General features: G+C 41.1%; 1 protein-coding gene across 1 annotated transcript; it reads left to right on the top strand.

The window, feature by feature from the left end:
* Positions 1 to 7019: 7019 nt before the first annotated feature.
* cetn3 (centrin 3) lies at positions 7020 to 10100 on the top strand. Its single transcript, XM_069166727.1, has 5 exons — positions 7020 to 7124; positions 7946 to 8084; positions 8650 to 8764; positions 8879 to 9070; positions 10009 to 10100. Exons 1-5 carry the CDS (start codon positions 7108 to 7110, stop codon positions 10050 to 10052), a joined length of 507 nt encoding a protein of 168 aa, XP_069022828.1. The 5' UTR covers positions 7020 to 7107; the 3' UTR covers positions 10053 to 10100.
* Positions 10101 to 20383: the final 10283 nt, after the last annotated feature.

Here is a 20383-nt window from a genome sequence, read left to right as displayed (position 1 = left end):
TGTTTTTTTTTTTTTTAAACACCCAACAACACACTCTGTCGTGCAAAAAAAAAAAAAAAAAAAAACGGCTTCCGACCGTCACAAACGATTTACGGAAAGATAAGCCAACTTTTCTAAGATGTGCGGTTCAGTCCGGTGTGGGCACAAAACAACTCGGTCAGGTTGACGGAAAGACGGCTGTTTGCGTTAATAGGCGTACTTTGCTGAGGTTTGCGGACCTTTGTTGTCATGGTTACGTAAATGAACAGGCGGTTAACGTCGTAGAGCGGTCTTGGTTAAATGTCGTCAACCCTGTTGTTGGTTTGAAACGGGAGACGGTCCGTCCATCCGCCCCGACCTCCTCCCTATGCGCTAGCTTTCTCCTTAGTACCCTTCATAATTATCATGACCACTAGAGGGTGCTGCCATTTGAACTTAACAAAAAAAAATACCGATGCTGCCTGAAACGGCCGCTAGAGGTCACTTAACAATGAGCTGCGGCACAAGTGACGCAGGATTTTCCCGGTTTGATGTAGCAAACGTATAAATTTGTGTTACGACCTTTCAGTCCGAATGATTTCGACTTTATCTCGAAGAATTCCATGTTTTTTTGTTTTTTGTTGTTGTTTTTTTTAGACGGCAGATAATACAATAACACAATACCGATGAGCCTCAGCAGGCGTTGCCGCGGAAATCGATCTCGTCAGAGGCTCCAGTCAGAACGGTAGGGATCTCAAAACGCGACGCCGATGCTGCTTAATTCAATCAAAAGTTTATCCACAAATTACAAGTCCTCTTTGATTTCCGCTTGCGGCGTAGGTGTTTGCGTTTTCCTCTAAAGCTCACCCCGACGTGGTCCGGCGCTCCACTCTCCGCTGTCGGGACTCAGATCTTAAATCTGAATGGGACGTGTCCCGGGGAAAGGCCTTCCCTCTGTTTGTCTTCAGGCTAATGAGGAACAGTTCCTGGGTGTCTCCTTGCCGATAAACCACATGTTGCGGGGACTGTTTCACAATCGTACCCACACGAGAATTAACGACACTCTTATTATCATTCCCCGCATCCATGCCTCCATCCCTCCAATGCCTCCTTTCCTTCCTTCCTTCCTTCCTTCCTTCCTTCCTTCCTTCCTTCCTCTCTCTGTCCATCGATCTCTGCTTATCTCTCTCTCAGCTGATTTACGACTTTACCTTATTACTGACTTGACCGCTCCTTTTTAGTTTTACCGCCTTTTAAGCCAGCACATCTGTTGTTTTGTTTTTTTTTTTTTTTTTGATTTTGTGTGTGTGTGTGTGTGTGTGTGTGTGTGTGTGTTGGGGGGGTGGGGGGGGGGGGAAGATACAAAGACTCTTTTACACTAACAGACCATTAAAGACCGAAAGGGGCACGGAGCCAAGCGTCAAACAGCCCCGAGGCGAGGGCCGCAGCTGACGGCCTCTCCGGGTTACAGAGGACATGATTTAAACAATTTACAAAAGACTTCATCAAATATCCAAAACGAAATACGTTCGCTTTAATCTGTGATGAGTAGAGATTGTTTAGTTTCCCCTCTGGAGACTTTTGTCAGTATTGTGTAATAAATATGTCACTGCAGCAAACTTCAATTATCTTAAACACACACGATCAATTCTTTTTTTTTGATTAGACCACATATTCAAATGGGACTGTTTTTCTCAGCGAGGAGCGACAAATGGGAAAATATAAAAACAGCCCAGCTGCACTGTTTTGTGGAAGACGGATCTTGTTTTGAGCTGTTTTTACAGACTGACTGTTGAATTTAGGGACTTCCTTTCTTCGTATTTAAAGTACACGGCTGCTCCGACGCGGGTGGTTTTATGGCGTCGCTTCAGTCTTCAGAGCATCACTGAGCTGACAACAACAACGCTGCTACATACACACATTACTTTAAAGAAGTCTAATGATCCAAGCCTTTTTGAACAAATTGCATCTTAAAACTAGTTTTTAAAACACTAAAAAGCAACAAAGCTTCAAAATTTCGGCGAGCTGGATTACTCGTTGAACGCGAAAGTACGCGGTTGACCTTGGAAAAAGTAGTTTTGACGAGCAAATACACGTTAGCCTTAACTTTGCTTTTAAACTCTATGAAAATGAGATATTTTAAAGGACCAAAATGTCACCGCCGTCTCTTCGATCATGAGCTGTTCATCGTTTAAAATTCGCGCGCCGATCATTTTCGAAAACGGTGCTTCGTTTGGTTTGATGGTCAATTGAAGTTGAACGTCCGCTCTATTTACGGATGCCACACGCGACGTGACAGACCAGTACGTTTTGAAATACCAAGTGACACGCGATGAGTGTGTCGCTTTGTGCAGTGCAGAGCTGCGCGCTAATGCGTGCAGTAATCTGCAGCGCCCTCCTGCTAAAAAAAAAATGCACCATTAACTGCAGCGCTGTTGCGGTCAGCGAGCTTTTGCCGGCGGAAGGTCGGAGTAATGAAGAGATTAAAAGGTCAGCCGTCGGGGCTGCGAGCCGTGACGACCGGGGAGGGGGTTTCGTCGGAGAGAGTAAATCTTGGCGCGAGCTCAATGAGTTTTGGTCCGCAGAAAACTGTCGTTAACGGAGGCGGAGCTGCAGCTAAAAAAAACAAAACAACAACTGGATTTTCAAAGGGCAGAATAACAAAACCTGTTCTACAGGCGACACGAATTCATTTGGCTGTCCTGAATTTTTCGGCGCCACATGGCCCCCGAAAGTACGCGGACACCCACCAGCTAATTTATATGGACACCCGTGAATGACGGTGACATCGAGCGTTAATTTGATATTTGGCGGGAGCACTGTTTGCCTTTGTGAACAGACTTGTCCACGTACTTTTGGCCACATCATGTTATACTCAGTTCCTTAAAAAGAAAAAAAAAAAAAAAAAAATCCTTTTTTGCTTTTGGCACCATTTCGTAGCAGCTGTAAAATCCTCCAGATGAACCGAAACCTGCTGCAGCTTTAAGAGCACTGGTGTGCGGACAGGGGGTCTTTGTACTGGTTCAGGGTGGGGTTCAGGGGAATTTGGCTTAATGAGAAGAACAAACACACACACAAAAACACACTGAGACTTTAACATGATGCTGCCACACCCCGACAACTCTAATTACTCATAGTAACCATTCACCATTCATGAAGTGTAGGAACTCTACAGAAAGGAGGTATTGTGGTGGTTTTTTTTTAAAATTATTTACATCACTTTATATAATATATTCACAAATCCTGGTTAAAAAAAATACCCCGTTAGATCTCCGGCCCCCGTTATGTCCAGTGCACGTGGTGGTCTGGGATTATCTTCGTTTAGTTGTTGGTGTTTTGACAGAAGGTTTGATCCCCCCCCCCCCCCGTTTTTTTAAAAGCCAGATTGAAATGTATCCGGAAGCTGTCGTCTCCTTAAAGGATGATTCCGCTTTCTTTCAGCCTGCTGTGTTTCCCATTAATGTGTCTGCTGTGTCTCTGTAGGTCAGGCTAACTTTGCACTCTCCACTACAGGAAACGAGGAGTCTCACTTTTTTTTTTTTTTTATAGAAATAGCTCCTTCTGGTGAAAAAAATTTCAATATGATTATAATGTTAGAAATAATGTAGGTTCATTTCAACTTAATGACAAGTCAGGCTTTTAAGTCTTTTATTATTTTTTATAAATTAAAATTTACTGATGATCTAACCTGACTTGTGTTAAGAATCTAATTTTACTTCAAATTTTACTCATCTTACTTGTAATCTTTTTATTTCGAGTTGTATTTTATATTGTTTTTTATTTGTTTGTTATTGCTTGTATTTCATTATTTGAACTGTCTTTTAAGCATTTTTGTTGTATTATTTCATTAATATCTCAAATAAGTTTATTTAACCGGGTTTTTTTCAATCATCTTTAATTATCTTTCAGTTTTATGCCTCCGCGACGGCGATACCAATGTTTTATTTGGTGGTGGTCATATTTTTTTTTATTTTGACGAGCATTAATCTATTTTTAATCATAGTACTGTTCATTGGTAATCGCTTGCAAAGCCCTTGTATTCTAATTTATGAAAAGTTTTATATGGAGGAAAAGTCTGTTGCAAGTGATTTCAACTGTCAAAATAAAAATAGGTGCACTTTAAGTCACCCAGACTGGTGTCAAACCATCAGTCAGATCAAAGTAACTCAATTCTCCCCGCACGAAGAACGACGCCCTTCAGTGAGCTCCTCAGAGTGGAGTTCAAGACCCGGCAAGTCGGTCAGAGTGGAAACAGACGCTGCTTTCTAAAGGCCGAGTTTCTGCTTCGTCCTCCGTCCTCCGCCCCAAACCGAGCGGAACGAACACGCTCACATACGTGTTTTCGGGGCTGCACGTCTCTGTTTACATCACGTTGTGGCCTCCTCAGAAAGACGCCTCTGTGCAGCCTCGGGATCCTCATGGATAAGGTCAATTCGGTGCCCCAGTTAATTACCCCCCCCCCCCACACACACACACCCTCTCCTCCCCCCCGTCGTGTTCACCTCAGCGACAAGAAGTGGGTTCAAGGCCGAGAGGGGACGGCATGAAATACCAGCTCTGTCTGCGAGGTGGAGGTCTGACAGACACCACCGCAGCAGTGAGCCTCTACACCGGTTATTTTAGTTTTAATGCTCCAGCAGCTCGTGTTTCACCCGGTCCAAAATATCTTAGACAAAAGGAACACAGTTTGGCCACTTTATAGCAAAGCTCGACTCACCAGATGAGTTTGGTGTTGCAAGACCCGAGTTCACGAGTTGCGGGATTGGCAGACGCCCTAAAAGTTCAAATTCCCTTCAATGTTAAGCTAATATGTTATAGTTTTAGTCATGTAGAGTTTGCCCTCACAACTTAAATATCATCTGATATTCATCCGAGGCGAATTTTGATGTTGCAACGGCCTCATCTTCCTCTGTCATTAAGTCTTTGCATTTCCTGCATTATGTTGTCCTGCTGTTAACTCGCTCAATCGCCAGCCTAGGCGGCGTCCGTGTTGCTGTCGCGTCAGCCTCAGCTTTACAGCAAGAAAATCACATGCAGTGTTTCACGTTAAAACAGATGTTAAGGAACATTTTAAAATGTAGAAAATATAATGAGACGCATAAGAACAGATAAAATACATCAAATTAAACACAAATACAGTGAAAGTATAAAATAAGCAATGTGCACTTTAAAGGCGCGGTACTTCAAGTGCGGTCAGTGCAAGAGAGCGTCGAGAGTAACTAGTTAAAGGCTAATGTGTAGAGATATGTTTAGAGCTTTCTTTTAAAAGTATTAACTGAGCTAGCTTCCCTGATATCTACAGGTAATGTCTTCTACAACAAAAGCTTCGAGCTCCACCAACTAAACTCAATTCACTTTCATTATAATGTGCATAAATCTCAATGACAGAATCTGAGACTTGGGGAAAATATGTGTTTTTACAATCTGGATGAACCAGGCCTTTAAAAATTTAAATATGATTATTTTATCTCATCTTTCAAAAAATAAAAAGTAAGAAATAAAAGCATTTTTGTGCAGTAAACAGTCCCACCCTGCTCCTCTTCAGTAAAATGTTTTAGCACACTTGAGGGAGCTCATCCTCTGCAGCTGGGTGGGGCTCGGTGTTGTGCCGTTTTTTTGTTGTTGTTGTTTGTGACAGATTTGGGTTAGTCAGTTTGTAGTCTGTAGTATTAGTTTGTCATTTTGCATGTGTACAAAGAGAATAAGAACAATCTTCAGTGCGGTCAAACTCCCATGTGCTAACCGTTTAAAAAAAAAAAAAACACTGACGTGGTGTCTTTAAGGTGTCGCGGTGATGGAGAGACTTTGTAGATCAACCATCTCCGAGTTTTTCCTGTCGCCTTCCTCTATCAGAGCAGACACATGTGAAACAGGAGACGCTCTCCGAGATAAGCGGAGACCCGGCGGCACCTTCTTCGCACGGCTCCGCCGCTGTCGGTGAGAACTCTCTGTGGGAAATGCATGATAGTGGCAAAAAGGATGTCGCGGGCCAACAGAGGATAAAAGTCCCTGAGAAGCTGAGCCGAGGTGGATGGCTCTGGAAAATGTTTATCAGATACGTCGACAAAGGACTTCTCAATTGATGTTTGGAAGAAGCACAAAGGCCTGAAGTTAATTCACAAACAACTGACTAGATCCTAAACACGGTTTTCGCAAACCTTTCTGGAAATTTATTTTCTACACATTTCCAACTTATTTATACCCAGGGAATGTAACTAAGGACAGTTACTCTAGTGCTGCATGTATACTTATCTTTTCATGCCACTTTCTAATTCTACTTTATTTCAGAGAGAAATATTTTCTTCTCTTTTTTTTTAGATCTTTATTTCTCAATTCGCCAACTCAAGCATTGTGAAGAATTCACTTAAGGTTCGAGGTAATTATTTTAAATGTTTACAGACCCAAAAATCTATTGATTGATAGAGACAAAAAAGTCTGAATATTGTTCCATAATAAAAATAATCCTTACTTACAATTGAAATCATATCTCATGGTATCCCTAAACAAATGGGGTAATTCTCCTTGTTAGGTACTTAAAGCATATTTTTCTGATGATATTTACATACTTTACATTAGATAATACTTCTAATGTATATTTTTTTATTTGGTATTGGAGTATTTTTACAGTGTTGTATTAGTATTTGTACTTAAATTAATTATTAAATTCTTCTTACAAAGTGGTAGAAGAAGTGTGCAGGTTAGTAAAAGTACAGTAAAAAATACTCCACGACAAGTAAAAGTCCTGCATTCAAAACATTACTTAAGTAGTAGAATGTACTAAAAGTATGAAAGCTAGTAATGTGTACTTAAGTACTTAAGTAAATGTACTTCGTTACATTCCAACACTGTTCTTACATCAGCGATGATAAAGCAACTTTTAACATAAACGTCGTAATGGTGTAATTACAGTACAGGTACAGCGGGAGGCGATAGTGCTCCGTTCGGTTGCTGTTAAATTAGAAGAAGAAGAAAGAGACCGGTGACGTCGACCAATCAGCGGCCGCTTTACTGCCGGCTGGCAAACGGCGACCAATAGAAAGCCTCGATAGGAGCGCGGAGAAACGGGGTTTGTTGTTGTGTTGCGAAGTGGCGGCGATATCGGCGTCCGCAGCGACGATACGGTTTTTATTTGAAGCAAATCATCCCAAAATGAGCCTGACTCTTCGGTAAGTCGGTCCGCCCCAAGTCACTCGGTTTATTTGTTCGGTACGGTTCAATGTAATACCGCTAAAAAAAAAAGCAAAAAAAAAAACCAATAACAACAACAACAACAACAACGCTAGCTCGTTTGCGTTAGCCGCTGTTAGCACGTTTGGCTGCAGATGTCGAACTGATTTTACTCGCTCGGTTTTTTTTTAGTTTACTTTCTTTTCTCGGTTTTACGTCACACGATGCCGATAACTAACTACTTCTGCTGTTCACTGTTGAAGCTGCGACTAATTCTTTAATATTTCGCCCCGAATGAAAGTGATCGCGTGACCCCCTTCGGGATTTTTAGCCACTTTTAAAACCTTTTTTTTTTTTTTTTTATTTAATTTTTTTTATTAGAGTTAATAAAATGACGACGTAATAATTGCGACAGGCCTAAACACAAGCAGCTCAATCGGTCCACGGTGGAGAAGAAGAACAAACAGCTGTACGCTTTTAAAGGTTGCCAACTTCAAAAGACCTGAGTGCATTGTAACAACTACTTATTTTCCATTTGAATATTAATAGCAAAGGGGCAGATAGAAACTTGGGAAAACGCATGATTTATATAACCTAACTAAAGTGACTTTTTCCTCATTCAAACCCGTCTGAAAGTCGAGAGGTTCCGGTTTGTTAGTTGATGCTGCAGTAGGTGGTGTCCTTGCCATGTTTTAGCTGCTCTACGGTCTTATAATAACAATAATAATAATAATCCGCCTAAAGAAACACCACGACCAAACGTTTTGCCGGGTGAATCCCGATGAAAATGCCCGATTTCGTGGCTCCTGTCTCTCCTCAGGACCGAGATCGCAGCAGCGGACAAGACCAAGCGTAAGAAGAGGAGGGAGCTCACCGAGGATCAGAAACACGAAATCAAAGAAGCTTTCGAGCTCTTCGACACCGACAAAGACAAAAAAATCGACTACCACGAGCTGAAGGTGAGCCGCGGACCACACCGGTCAAATTATAGTCGCGTACACAGTGTATGTAGATATATATATATATATATATATATATATATCTCACTCAATATGACGTCGGACGTTAATCTGTCATTACTTACTAATAAATCTAAATTATTAGACATTTGCATGAATTACTGTTTGTATAAAAGTCAATAAATTCAAAGTACTTCATCAGTAGGCCTCATCATCCCTGCTGGTTTTCCACCATTAAAGCTATTCGATTTTCTTGTGGCATTAAAAAAAAAAACCATTTTATTTAAATGTAAATATTAATGTAAATGTATCCTGCGGGGTTTTGATTGATTTATTGTTGTTACACAAACAGTCAATTTCTGGTCTCATCCTGGTTTTAATCATATTTTTCGATGTGACATTTAAGTGGGACGTTCATATCATTTTTTTTATTTTTTATTTTTTTTTATGCGATCATAACATCGTCCAGGTTTCCGATTCTTTCCGCGCAGTCGCCCCGATCGAGAAACGTCCTAATCTGCCTCATTTTAGATTCGACGGTAAATCACGCTCCGCGTCCCGACAGGTGGCGATGCGGGCGCTCGGCTTCGAGGTGAAGAAGGTGGACGTCCTGAAGATCCTGAAGGACTACGACAGAGAGGGGAACGGCAAAATAACATTCGAGGACTTCAACGAAGTCGGTGAGTCGGAAACCTTCGGATCGGCCGCGTTCGGGGGGGGGGGGGGGAATGAACGCTCGGGCGCGAAGACATCCGCCTCTTTTTTTTTTTTTTAAATGCGTTTCGTTTCCGCAGTGACCGATCGCATCCTGGAGCGAGACCCGAAGGAGGAGGTCATGAAGGCCTTCAAGCTGTTCGACGACGACGAGTCGGGGAAGATCAGCCTGAGGAACCTGAGGCGGGTCGCCCGAGAGCTCGGCGAGAGCGTCAGCGACGAGGAGCTGCGCAGCATGATCGACGAGTTCGACGCCGACGGGGACGGAGAAAGTACGTCGGGAGGGGGGGGGGGAGGGGGGGTTGACGACGCGTGAACGGACAGACGGCGGGATGGGAAACGCCGTCGGGGAGTTTTAAACGTGGAGGGGAAGCTTTTAATTTGAAATTCAAGCGGCGACATTACGTATTCGCGGTCGGACTGAATCCTAAGCGAATCGAATGAAGGCGTTTTGCGCTTCAACGGCAACAAAACTTTCAAATCGTAACGTTCCGCTTCGCCTGCTGCCGGCAGATCATGTGGCGCATAATAATAATAATAATAATAATAATAACAAATAAAAAAAATAAAAATTACACGAGTGCGAATCGTAAAGTGTCGATACTTATCGCCAGAAGAAAAATAACAATAATTGAAGTTTATCTCTCGTCAGCTGGTAACATTTCGGCACTATATTGTTCACTCTTATTCCGTATTGAGGTTGTTTTGGACGAATAGCATCTATTGAAAAGTAATTTTCCTCCACAGGCCGTTTTAGATTTGTGTTTATTTTTTTTTTTTTTTTTTGCTGCTGCTTATTTTATTCAATCCTTTGCCATTTTTTTGGCTCATCTGCTGCTCGTCCTTTAAAATATATATGTCCAAACAACACGACGACGCCTACAAGTTAGATTAGCGACGAGTCGATAAGTTGCAGAGAAATAAATGCGGCTTTGTTTTTGTCTTCTGCGATAGTTCACGGAATAACTATCGTTTTTCTACAAAACGAGACATCGTAAGACGTCTAATTGAGCTTTAGGAAATTCTTGCTGGCAGTTTTTGTACAATTTTCCTAAAGTTTTACAAACCTACATATTAATAGACTATTAAAAAAAAAAAAAAAAAAAAAAAAAAAAAAAGAAGCAACAAGTAATCGTTAGTTGCCGCCCCAGAAATGACCTTCACAAAGAATTTTTTTGCTGACCGGACTTGTTTTCTCTTCTTCCCCTAGTAAACCAGGAGGAGTTCCTCTCCATCATGACCGGAGACTCCTGATTTAACGGACTCTCCCGCTGCTGAGGACTTTTGGGTCGAGACCGGTCGGCCGCATCGCGGAACAGCCGAGTGTCGACGCGGACGCGCGTCTTCGTCTCGAGGTTTCCGACGCGGGCCGCCGTCGTTTCGTCGGCCTCCCGAGGTTCGTGCTCGACTCGTTAATTTCAAGGGGGGGGGGGGGGGAGAAAAGGGGGAAAAGAAAAAAAAAAAAAAAAAAAGCACCGCACCGCGCGGGGAGGTTTCAACGTCGGCTCCGCCCGCTCACCGGTTCCCCGAAGATGACGTGTCTTTGAATGCAGCAAAGTGTTTGTTTGATTCGATAAAATGTGCGACGTCACCTCACGGGCGTCTCAAAGACCGTTTTCACACCTCGACGGATTCGATGTTCCTCGTTGAGGAGGTTTTTATTCTTGGATCGTGAAACGTCCCGAAAATTGACAAAGAGAAGACAGAAAGGGGGGCATTTCGTTGTTGTTCGTTCCTTCGGTGCGTGTCTGTAAAAACGCGCGTTTCCTTGGTGACCGCGTTGTGATCGGTTGTATTTGCGGTTTTACATGTAAGTGCTTGAATGTGCTGTTTGTATTTTTACACAATAAATCGGTTTCCCAGCAAAACTCTCCACGAACACGTTGATTAAGAGCTTCAGTCTGCATCCAACAAACTGCTGTGAAACACCCACATGTGATCTGCGCCATCCAGAAATACGAATGGGGAGGGGGGGAGAGGGGTGGGATGGGGGGGGGGAGGGGCAGAGGCTTGTGGGCCAAATCAGGCCCCCTCCCCCCCCCCAGCAAACATATTTGGCCCCTAATGAAGACTTTATAGTTTACGTTTAAAACCTTTTCGCGTGATGTTTAATATGTCGTTTCATTTTATTCTTTGTTTTGACAGGCGAGGAACCACGAGGCATTCAGAAAATAATAATAAAAAAAAAAGATAAGTAATTTCTTTGTGTTATTATGACTTATTGTCTTATGAGCAAAGACAAACTAAGAAAAAAAAAAAGAGGTGTTTAACGTGTTGGTTGGCGTTACACTTCCCGTGTCTCGTAAAAGAGTACACCTGTGAAAGCTTTTTACAAAATACTTAGTTGGAAAAACAAAAAGTATATTTAATTTTATTTAAAGTAATTACATACAGACCAACAACCACCAATAAAAAAAATAAATTAAAAAAAAGTCACAACATCAGTATTTGGCAACCAACTGTAAAAAAAATATTAAAAAAAATAAGGAAAACATTTTTTTTTACTATTTTGTAAATCTGAATGAATACAACCTTTTATTGAAGCAGGTTCCATGTTTGCTGTGTGTAGATAAATTATCAGTTGCACCCCGACGCTCGCACATCCGAGTTATCTTTGGCCACGTTTGTATTTTCATATGCTGCTGTAACTGTAAGGAGGGAAATGTCCCACCAGCAAATTCTGAAAACAGGTGACGTTCCTGGACGCCCGGCACTCTTCCTGTTGTACCACTACTGTCCACTAGATGGAGTCAGTTATTCATTACAGCACTTCAACGCTGAAGGGCATTAGGAACTCATTCTGAGTGCAGGCAGTCTGTTCTTTGCTTCGCTACTTATCTTTGTGAAGAACTGTGATTTAGTTACAAGTTGAAGTGAAGAGCATCTGATTATTCAACGGCAACAAAAATATGTAATAGCGTTAAATAGTAAAAGGGAAAGAATTATGACATACATGGTGAAATTATAATATAAAAAGCCATAAAACTGATTTTTTTTTTTTTTTTTTTTAAAATCCAAGAATTATGACCATCTAAAATAAGGAAAAAGTGAGGTAAAAATTCCAGATTAAGATTTTCATCTCTTAATTCTTATGTCAGATTTGAGATAAAACCAAATTTTCTGACTTGCTTCACAAAAATTGTGAGGTAAACATTAAAAAAATGCAGATACTGTTTTTTTGTGACTTTCTAAGTCAAAATAATGACAAAAAGTAAATGTATGAGACTAAAATGCTGCTGGATGTTGTTAAATAAACGACAATAAATAATGTAAAACCATCAAATGTTAAAGGCAGAGTTGTGACATAAAAAGTCTAAATTCTGACGTTATTAGTCCAAATTATAACAAACAGTCAAAAGTGGAGATTGAGGTTTTCATCTCAAACTTTTTTTTGTCAAAAGAAAAAAATTTGACTTTCGAAATTAAGATAGTGACTGGAAGTAAAATATGAGATAAAACTTTTGTTTCAAAGTTTGATAAGAGGGAAAGAATTATGTCTTAAAGAGTCTAACGTCCGACTTCATTAGGCAAAATTATGATGGAAAAAGTAAAAAAAAAAGTCCAGAAGTTAAATTTGATCTTATACATTTGTTCATGTCAAAATTTTGATTGAAACAAAAATTCAAACTTTTTGTCAAAATTATGATGTAAGAGTTAAAAGTGCAGATGTAAGGTTTTTATCTCAAACTTTTTTAAAGTCAAAATTGAGATTTAAAAAAAACCAACTAAAATTGTGCTTTCTTTCTCGAGGTAATGGCAACAAGTAAAAATCTGATATACAATTTTTGTTCAAGCGTTTGGAAAAAAATTATGCCATAAAAATTCAAAATTCTGACTTTATTAGTCAAAGTCATGACGTAAACGGTAAAAAGCCCAGATATTGATTTTTAGCTCAAACTTTTGATGCCAAAATAAACAAAAACTGGGCCTTTATATGTCAAAATAATGGCAAAAAGTAAAACTGTGGGATACAATTTGAGTTCAAGAGTTTGATAAAAGGGAAATAATTCTGATTTAAAAAAAAAAAAAAAAAATCATAGGAGGGATTAAAAACACATACAAAAATTTAGATTTTTGTAAATCCAGATTATGACAGAGTCAAAAGTATGAGATAAAAAAAAATGGAGCAATTGAAGAGCAGCGTCGCAACGATGAACCAGTTCATCGTGTTCGATGGGTGAAGGTGGGACTTTTCTTTTCTCTCGAGCAGCTTTACGGCACGTTTAAAACCGCGGACGACTCCCGACGTCCTGACTGTAAACACGGAGAGGCAGAACCCCGACCCTCCCACCTCCCCCCCCCCCCCGGACCGCAGAACCCTTTTTAGGCGGATCCCCGGGCGCTCCCTGTCATTTGCTTCCCCCGCAGGCCTTCCACATACCGGTTTTACTTTTCATCCGTCTCGGCCCACGTCTGCTGCCCCCGGATGATCAAGAGCACTGCGGTTCGCTAACCCCAATTTGCTCTGGTAATAATTTGAGCCAATTGCACAACGACAGACTGGAGGACTCGGCGGTTTGAAGTTTCTCTAAGGGGGGAGGGGGGGGGGGGTGACAAACGAAAAGTGATGCAATGAAAGGCTCGAGGTGGCGATGTCTGCATTGCGCACCGTCGGTTTGCTGACCTTCAGCAAAACGACGTCGATTATCAGAACCTGCATCTGGTCGTTCACTGCCGGGGGAGAGGGGGGAGAAGGGGGTGGTGGGGGTGGTGGGGGAGATAACGACTCGCCCTTGCTCTGGCACATGCTCAGCTGTCGGAGCGACACACGATCCAGAAATAACCCAACCCAGTTCCTCCCCAGTTACAACCTCAGAGTCGCCCCCCTGTGGTTTCCAGGGCATCACTATACACACACACACACACACACACACACACACACATATATATATATAGAAATATATATATATATATATATATGTATATATATACACAGAGTCTTTTGTATTTGCTTGTAGTAATCTGTGTTGACGAGACTTCTAAAAATACGTGCGACTGGCGGACCTGGCCGGGGTGTGATTGCTCTTCGGTTTGGGGTAATAACGTAGGTTAGCTGAAGCTCCACATTTAGATGGGCTACATTTCACCGATGCTTCGACACTGGAGTAGTTTAGACTTTTGAGGATTCGGTTTGCCGCCGCTACGACTGAAACTACGTCCCGTTCATGAATATCCAGCACGAGCACACACACACACACACACACACACACACACACACACACACACACACACCCCGCCACTACACAAACTCGCCAACAAAATGGTAAACGGATGGCTTCGTGGTTTAGCGATTTAAAACGACGATGACGAGTTTCTGCTTTTTAATAGCGAAAGGTGTCATTTTTGGGAGAAAAAAAAACGGCATGTTAAATTTGCAGTGCGGCGCTCACGACCAAATCCTAATTACGATAAGATACGGCAGTGGAAGAAATATTCAGGTCCTTCAGTTGACGGCACTAAACGCAATAATAAAGAAAACATTCTAAAAAGTATAAATGAAGGACCAAGTAAAAATACTCTGAAGAATTTTTTTTTTTTATAAAAGTTTGGATTTTAACAAAATTATTTTAAGTATAGTGTAAAATTGACTGATAACTCGGCTGAAAAGTCACACCGAAGTTGCATCCCCAAAAAAATACCCCAGTGCAGGAATGTCACGTTATCTTTAAGGTAATTTAGTGTCGCTGTTACATAGTTTGTCCACCAGGGGACAATAACAAGTTTTTTTTCTTTTTTTTTTTTCTTTCTTTGACTGAAAAAGGTCCAGCTAAGTCCTAATTCTTTGAAAAGAAAGAAAAGAAAATAGAAACAAACAAAAAACAAATTTGGACGAACCCATGTGAAAAAATGTTTCTGTTGGAGAATTATAAGCCCATATTTTTTTTCCTAAAAGTCAAAACATAAAATTCTTTCCCCTCCTCACTCCAACTCTTTTCAAACACCTCAACCATCTACAAAATTAAAAGTGCAATACTCGGCATGCATTGCACTTTTAATTTTTAATAACAACATGCCGTTAATATATTATGTAACAAGGCACGTTTTGCACAATAACTGCTGATTACCCTCCATACTCATATGTATATATATATATATATATATTTATATTTATTTATTTATTTCATTTGTATATTACGAAGTGAGGAAAGGATCCATGTAGTTGTTCGGGTCCGTATGTTTGCGTAGCGGGCGCCTCTAAACTGCCTGATCCGGTAACCGGAGTCAGAGTTCAGCTCTTGCGTCCACCTGTCAGTCATTAGGCGAGCTATGCCGACCATGTGACAACACTTACCCTCTGACCCCGACTGACACAAGGGCACATGGGAGGAAAAGACCGTTCCGCTTTTTACTGCTAGGGTAAGTTAAATCTGTGTAAAGGCCCATTTCCACCAGTAAATAAAAAATTAATAAATAAAAAAGAGTTTGTCTCGAAAACTTTTTTTATTGACCGAGTCAAAATTTTGATAAAAAAAAATTCACATTTTTCTTAAAATTTGTATCCATCTCATAATGTTGATTTACTTAATGAAATTTATGAAAGTCCAAAATATTATATCAAAAATATTTTTTTTTACTTACCAAGTCAACATTTGACATTTTATACCATAATGTTGATTATCCCAATTATATATTTTTTTTGTTATCCCATACGTTCAGACTTTCAAAAAAGATCAAACTCAAAAAGTCAATTTTGTTTATGGGATATGATTTCAAAACATTGACTAGTGGACTCAAGTGATCTAATAATTTAAACATTTGTTTTGAAAGAATCATGAAAAAAAAAAAAGTCCTGACGTTAATAAAATTCATAAAATCAAAATTATGAACTATGACAGAACGGTAAAAAGTACGAGATGAAAACTAAAAACGTTGGCTCGTCAAGTCGAAATCTTTTAATCCTTTTTTTAATGTAAAAATTGAACCACACCAAAATTCTGACTCAAGATCCAGAGATCAACATGTAAACACATATGCATTGTTAACTATTCATTTTCAGTTTAAGTTATATGAAATCATGTTTTGTTTTTTTAACTCTTATCTTTAGCTTTTACGCTAAGTTTTTGACTTTGCCTCGTTCGGATATTTTCTCTCGCTTGACGAAACTATATAAATGATGACTATGAGAATTTCTCACATGGTCACGGAGAGTTTTTGTCTCGTGTCAGCTGGGACGGGTGACACCATTGTCCAGGTGGGCCCCGTGACCTTTGACCTAAGCCCGTCAGAATGTCCTCAACCTGCTCTCCCACCGTGAGCGGAACTACGCTGTGAAATGATCGGCATCTCGGTTTTGAAAAGCACATGAACGTTTTCAAATTACATGTGGTTTTTTTTTCTTTCTTTTCCCTCTTCACATTTTAGATTATATTGTAATAGAATACGATGGAATATTTGGTTAATCGCCTAATTTAGGAGAAAATTCCTCAGCGCTCTTTTGTTTTGAGAAAGATCCTCCTATTTACTCAGTCATTTCCATGGAAATACAGAAAATGAACTCATAAATAGGGGATTTTTTTTTTTCTAATTAAGTTTATAGTTGAAATTAAAAAAATATGACAAAATTAAATTGAACTATTTTTACTGGGAACTGATGCTATAAGTTATTTTAAAATAAAGATTTAGTAAAGTTTGATAATAGTATAAATTTAGTTAAAAAAATAAGTAAACAAGTAAGTAAAATAAGTTTTTAAAAAAATGTATGCTTTTTATTATGTAGGAAGTGATTACATAATACTCATTATTAGGTACTGGTTAAATAAACTCACAATTCTTTTTCCTCGACATTATAATTTTTGCTAATTCCTGCAATTTTACTGCAGAAAACTCACTTCAAACTCCAAAAATGTCATAAAATTTTTTGCGAAAATCCGCCTGCAAAATCAAACACTTTTGATCGCAACAATCACCAAAACAAATTTTAAATCTCGGAAGGATTGCTCGATCAGAAACTAAAGTCTGCATCAAACAAATGCCGTTCTCAACAATATTAGCATCTTCTACCCCACAAATATATGAAATTATAAGTTTTACAAGTGCTGCGGTTGTTTTCCAATTAGTATCTTCCTAAACTTCCCGCTCGTTTTTTAAAAATTTGTATACATATCACAGCCGATGGCTGACATCGAAACTTTAATACATTCACATTTCAAACTGACGTTTGATCAACTTCTGTACAAGAAGCACCAGCGAATGGAAAATCTATAGAGTTTATGTGACGCACAGTTGGCCGTCCGCCCTCCATCCACCCCGAGCACCTCCTGACAACTCCCGATGCAGTTCGTCCGTGAAACGCTTTATTTACACAATTCAACCGGCGATCTCGCGTGAATGAAAAATGTACATAATCGTTTTTTGGTTGTTTTTTTTTTTTTTGGGGGGGGGTTACATAATTTCTTTATTGTGAATTACGTACGCTAGGAGATCGCGTTAAACACCGGTGGCGGAGGTGTACGAGGAGGGGGGTGGGGTAGGGGGCACCGACACGGGGCAGGAATGCCTTCGAGACATGCGGTGGATCGTGGACTATGCCCGGCAGTTGGGGTGAGGATCGGATCGGTTTACACACGCTCATGGCTTTCACGGTAACTCTATCTCTCGGACAATCCCGGGGCTTTGCCCCGGGCCCACGACGGGACCGGGGCGGGCGCGGGGCCTCCTCGACAAAACCCTTCCCGAAACAACGCCGTAGGTCCTCCGACCTTTTGCTCCGTTGTTCTAAATAAGATGCGAAGAAGGACCTTTCCGATCCAGCCGAATTATGGGGCGTTTTTAAAGGGAGTTAAAAGTTTGTTTTTTTTAGGGGGGGGGGGGGGGGGGGGGGGGATGGACAAAGACGAATCTTTGTGCCCCCCCCCCCCTCACCGGGTAATAATAATAATATTTCCAGGATGTTTCTGGGCAGAACATCTGGTTCTCTTCAGCTTTGAGCTTATTGCTTCTGTCTTTGCTTTGTTTTTGTTTCTCCAACACCTCGTCCAGACCTCGACCGCCACCTGCCTCCACGGACGGTTTCCCTCTCGTCGCTCGTATTTGTATTTTTTTTTATTGGAAACTACACGGCGATTGCAGAAACACGTTTCTCTTTGTTTTTTCTGCCTACTCACCCGCCCTCTCAAAACCGCAGCAGCCCAGACGGCCTCGGACTCACCTGCCGGACGATCGCGCTGGACACTGCAGCGCGCGATAATAACGAAAAAAGACGCAAAAGATATTACAAGAAGGGATAAAAAGAAATTGGAAATAAGACAGCATAAAGGTGTAATAAGTGTCACCCAGTCCTCAAAGACCTTTGTTCAAACCGCCATGCTTAAATCTGTTTTATGCAGATATAATGTAATGCGATTTTTTTTTTTTTTTTTTTTTTTTTTTTTTTGGGGGGGGGGGGGGACATTTTAATCAAATTTTAAAACCATCTCCAAATGTGGTTTGGATCCAATCGGATTAATACAGATGCGTCTAAAAACAAAAAGTGGCAACCAACCGTGACCCTTCGCGTTTGTTACCTGCCGTTTTGAAGTCTCAAATTCGGCATTTCAACCACCGCCATCTCGTTATTTTGGAGCCAGAAGTGACAGTATTTTAGCCCTGGATCTGACTCGATTTGATTGGGAACCCGAGGAGCACTACGTCCCGCCCACCTACAGCGGAACCTTGATTGCACCACAGCCCTGTCAATCAAGCAGACACGCCCCCAAAAATTAAAAGTCCCGCTATCTATTCAATGACACCGTAATGACTAGTGGAAAACAGTTACTGGCTTTGTATTTCTGGTGAGAAATTGAATGGGAGTCTATGGAGTCAGAGGCTTTTTTTTTTTTTTTTTTTTTTTGGAGCCAGGCCCTAGTGGCCCTCGATGGTATTGCACTTTAAAACACTTCCCGCGTTGGCCAACATTTTTCAGACCTGGAAGCTACGTCCACTTTTTATACAGTCTGTGGACAAAATATAACACTAATGTCGAACAGGATTAAAACGATGACATTTTATATCGCAAAGGTCAAAGGTGAACTTCAAAAAAAGCAGATCCACCTCGAGCAACTTTTGATACTTACATTTTAATACATGAATTCCAGGATTACAGTGATTTCTAAATGTCAAAATGGTTTGTTTCAACCTCTAAACAGGCCAAAAATAGTGTTAGTTTTTTTTGACAACTTAAATGGGCTATAATTCAATTTCATCTCCGTCTTTTGCCGCCTACCCGAAGACAGGCTGAAGTACAAACAATCACTGTTAGCCATTTCCTCCCCCTTCCCACCTCTTTTCATTTCCTCCCCCCACCCCTCCTCTCCTGAAGTCTAAACTGTTTGGATGAAAAGGAGGAGGAGGGCATTAAAAAAACAAAAAAAAAAACGGTTTGAATAAACGACGCATTTCATTTTTTCGGGAGGAGGTAATGCGGGAGAATGCAAACCACCGGCGGGGAAATTAAAACAGGTAAACTTAAACACGGCGGAACATTTTGCACATTCTTCCCGGGGGCCCCGAACGCCAACGATGTGCCGTCGTCTCCCTCTCTGTGTGTTGTCGGAGGGAAATCATGCGCAAAATTTATTTTCAGGTGGAATAATCCTTTTACGCTTCGCCTGCGTCCCTCTCCACCGGCGGGTCCTCGCTGACCTGCAGTCTGTCGGACGGAGGTGCTTCTTAGTGGGATTAGGACACATTACGGATATTATCCCAAATATAAAGTCGTGTCATTTATGACTTTATAGCGTCTTTAATATATATATATATATATAAAAAAAGATTTGATAATGAGCTCAGCGCCATATTATATCATGAGTTAAAGTAGGAAGTAGTCCGTTTTACAGTTGTTTTTTTTGTACAGATTAAAAAAAAAAATATTGGGTTCAGATTTTCTTAGGTTTAGACTGAGCCAGCCGTTTCACCCCGTTGCCGGTATTTAAGCTGAGATATGCTAAGCTAAGCGAATTTGGCAGCTCGCTGCAGTTCCACGTTTAAAAGAATTTGCCAAATTATCGACCGGTAACGACGCAGAAGTGAGTCCGCCTGGCTCACATTCGCGGCGACACGATGCCCGCGGCACCCGGGCGTCACGTTCGCTGCGGATTAGCGCTTACGTTCACATTTTCGGGTTTTGGTGATGTGCCCGAGTTTTTGTGCCGCCGACGAGACGGATCTCTTCAAAGCGGAACCGGAGCAGGAAAATCAAAAAGTCACCAAAAAGTTAAGCCGGCGGTCCGGCTAACGTCAGCTTAGCCTTGTTTAGATCTATTTGTGGCTATTTCAACGTTATTTATCGCGACCTGCCTGGACGTCTTCATTACGTCATGAGTGCAACCAGTTTTGTAATTTCTAGGAATCTGGTTTGTATTTTTTTTTTTTTTTACTTGTCTTTGGGTCTAGAAACTGGCCGGGAGGAGGAGGAGGAGGAGGTGGTGGTGGGGTGTGACTGTGTGTGTGTGTGTGTGTGTGTGTGTGTGTGTGTGTGTGTGTGTGTGTGTGTGTGTTGTTTTGGGGTTTTTCAGCCATTCGGCCGCGTTTCTGCTCCGACGTCCGACGGACTCAACCGAAGTCAACCAAACCCCTCGCCGGGTTCGCCTCCCCTCCCGCCCGCCCGC

Source organism: Embiotoca jacksoni, unplaced genomic scaffold (assembly GCF_022577435.1).
Source record: "Embiotoca jacksoni isolate LCO1_2020_lvr unplaced genomic scaffold, fEmbJac1.0.p SCAF_10, whole genome shotgun sequence".
In the NCBI taxonomy this organism is placed as follows: domain Eukaryota; kingdom Metazoa; phylum Chordata; class Actinopteri; family Embiotocidae; genus Embiotoca; species Embiotoca jacksoni.
Note: the sequence above shows the minus strand (reverse complement) of the source record. Positions and strands in the feature narration are given on the sequence as shown.

Coding starts and splice junctions, on each gene's coding strand:
- cetn3 (XM_069166727.1), top strand. Junction 8,085..8,649: donor TCGACTACCACGAGCTGAAG/GTGAGCCGCGGA, acceptor GCGTCCCGACAG/GTGGCGATGCGGGCGCTCGG. Junction 8,765..8,878: donor CGAGGACTTCAACGAAGTCG/GTGAGTCGGAAA, acceptor TCGTTTCCGCAG/TGACCGATCGCATCCTGGAG.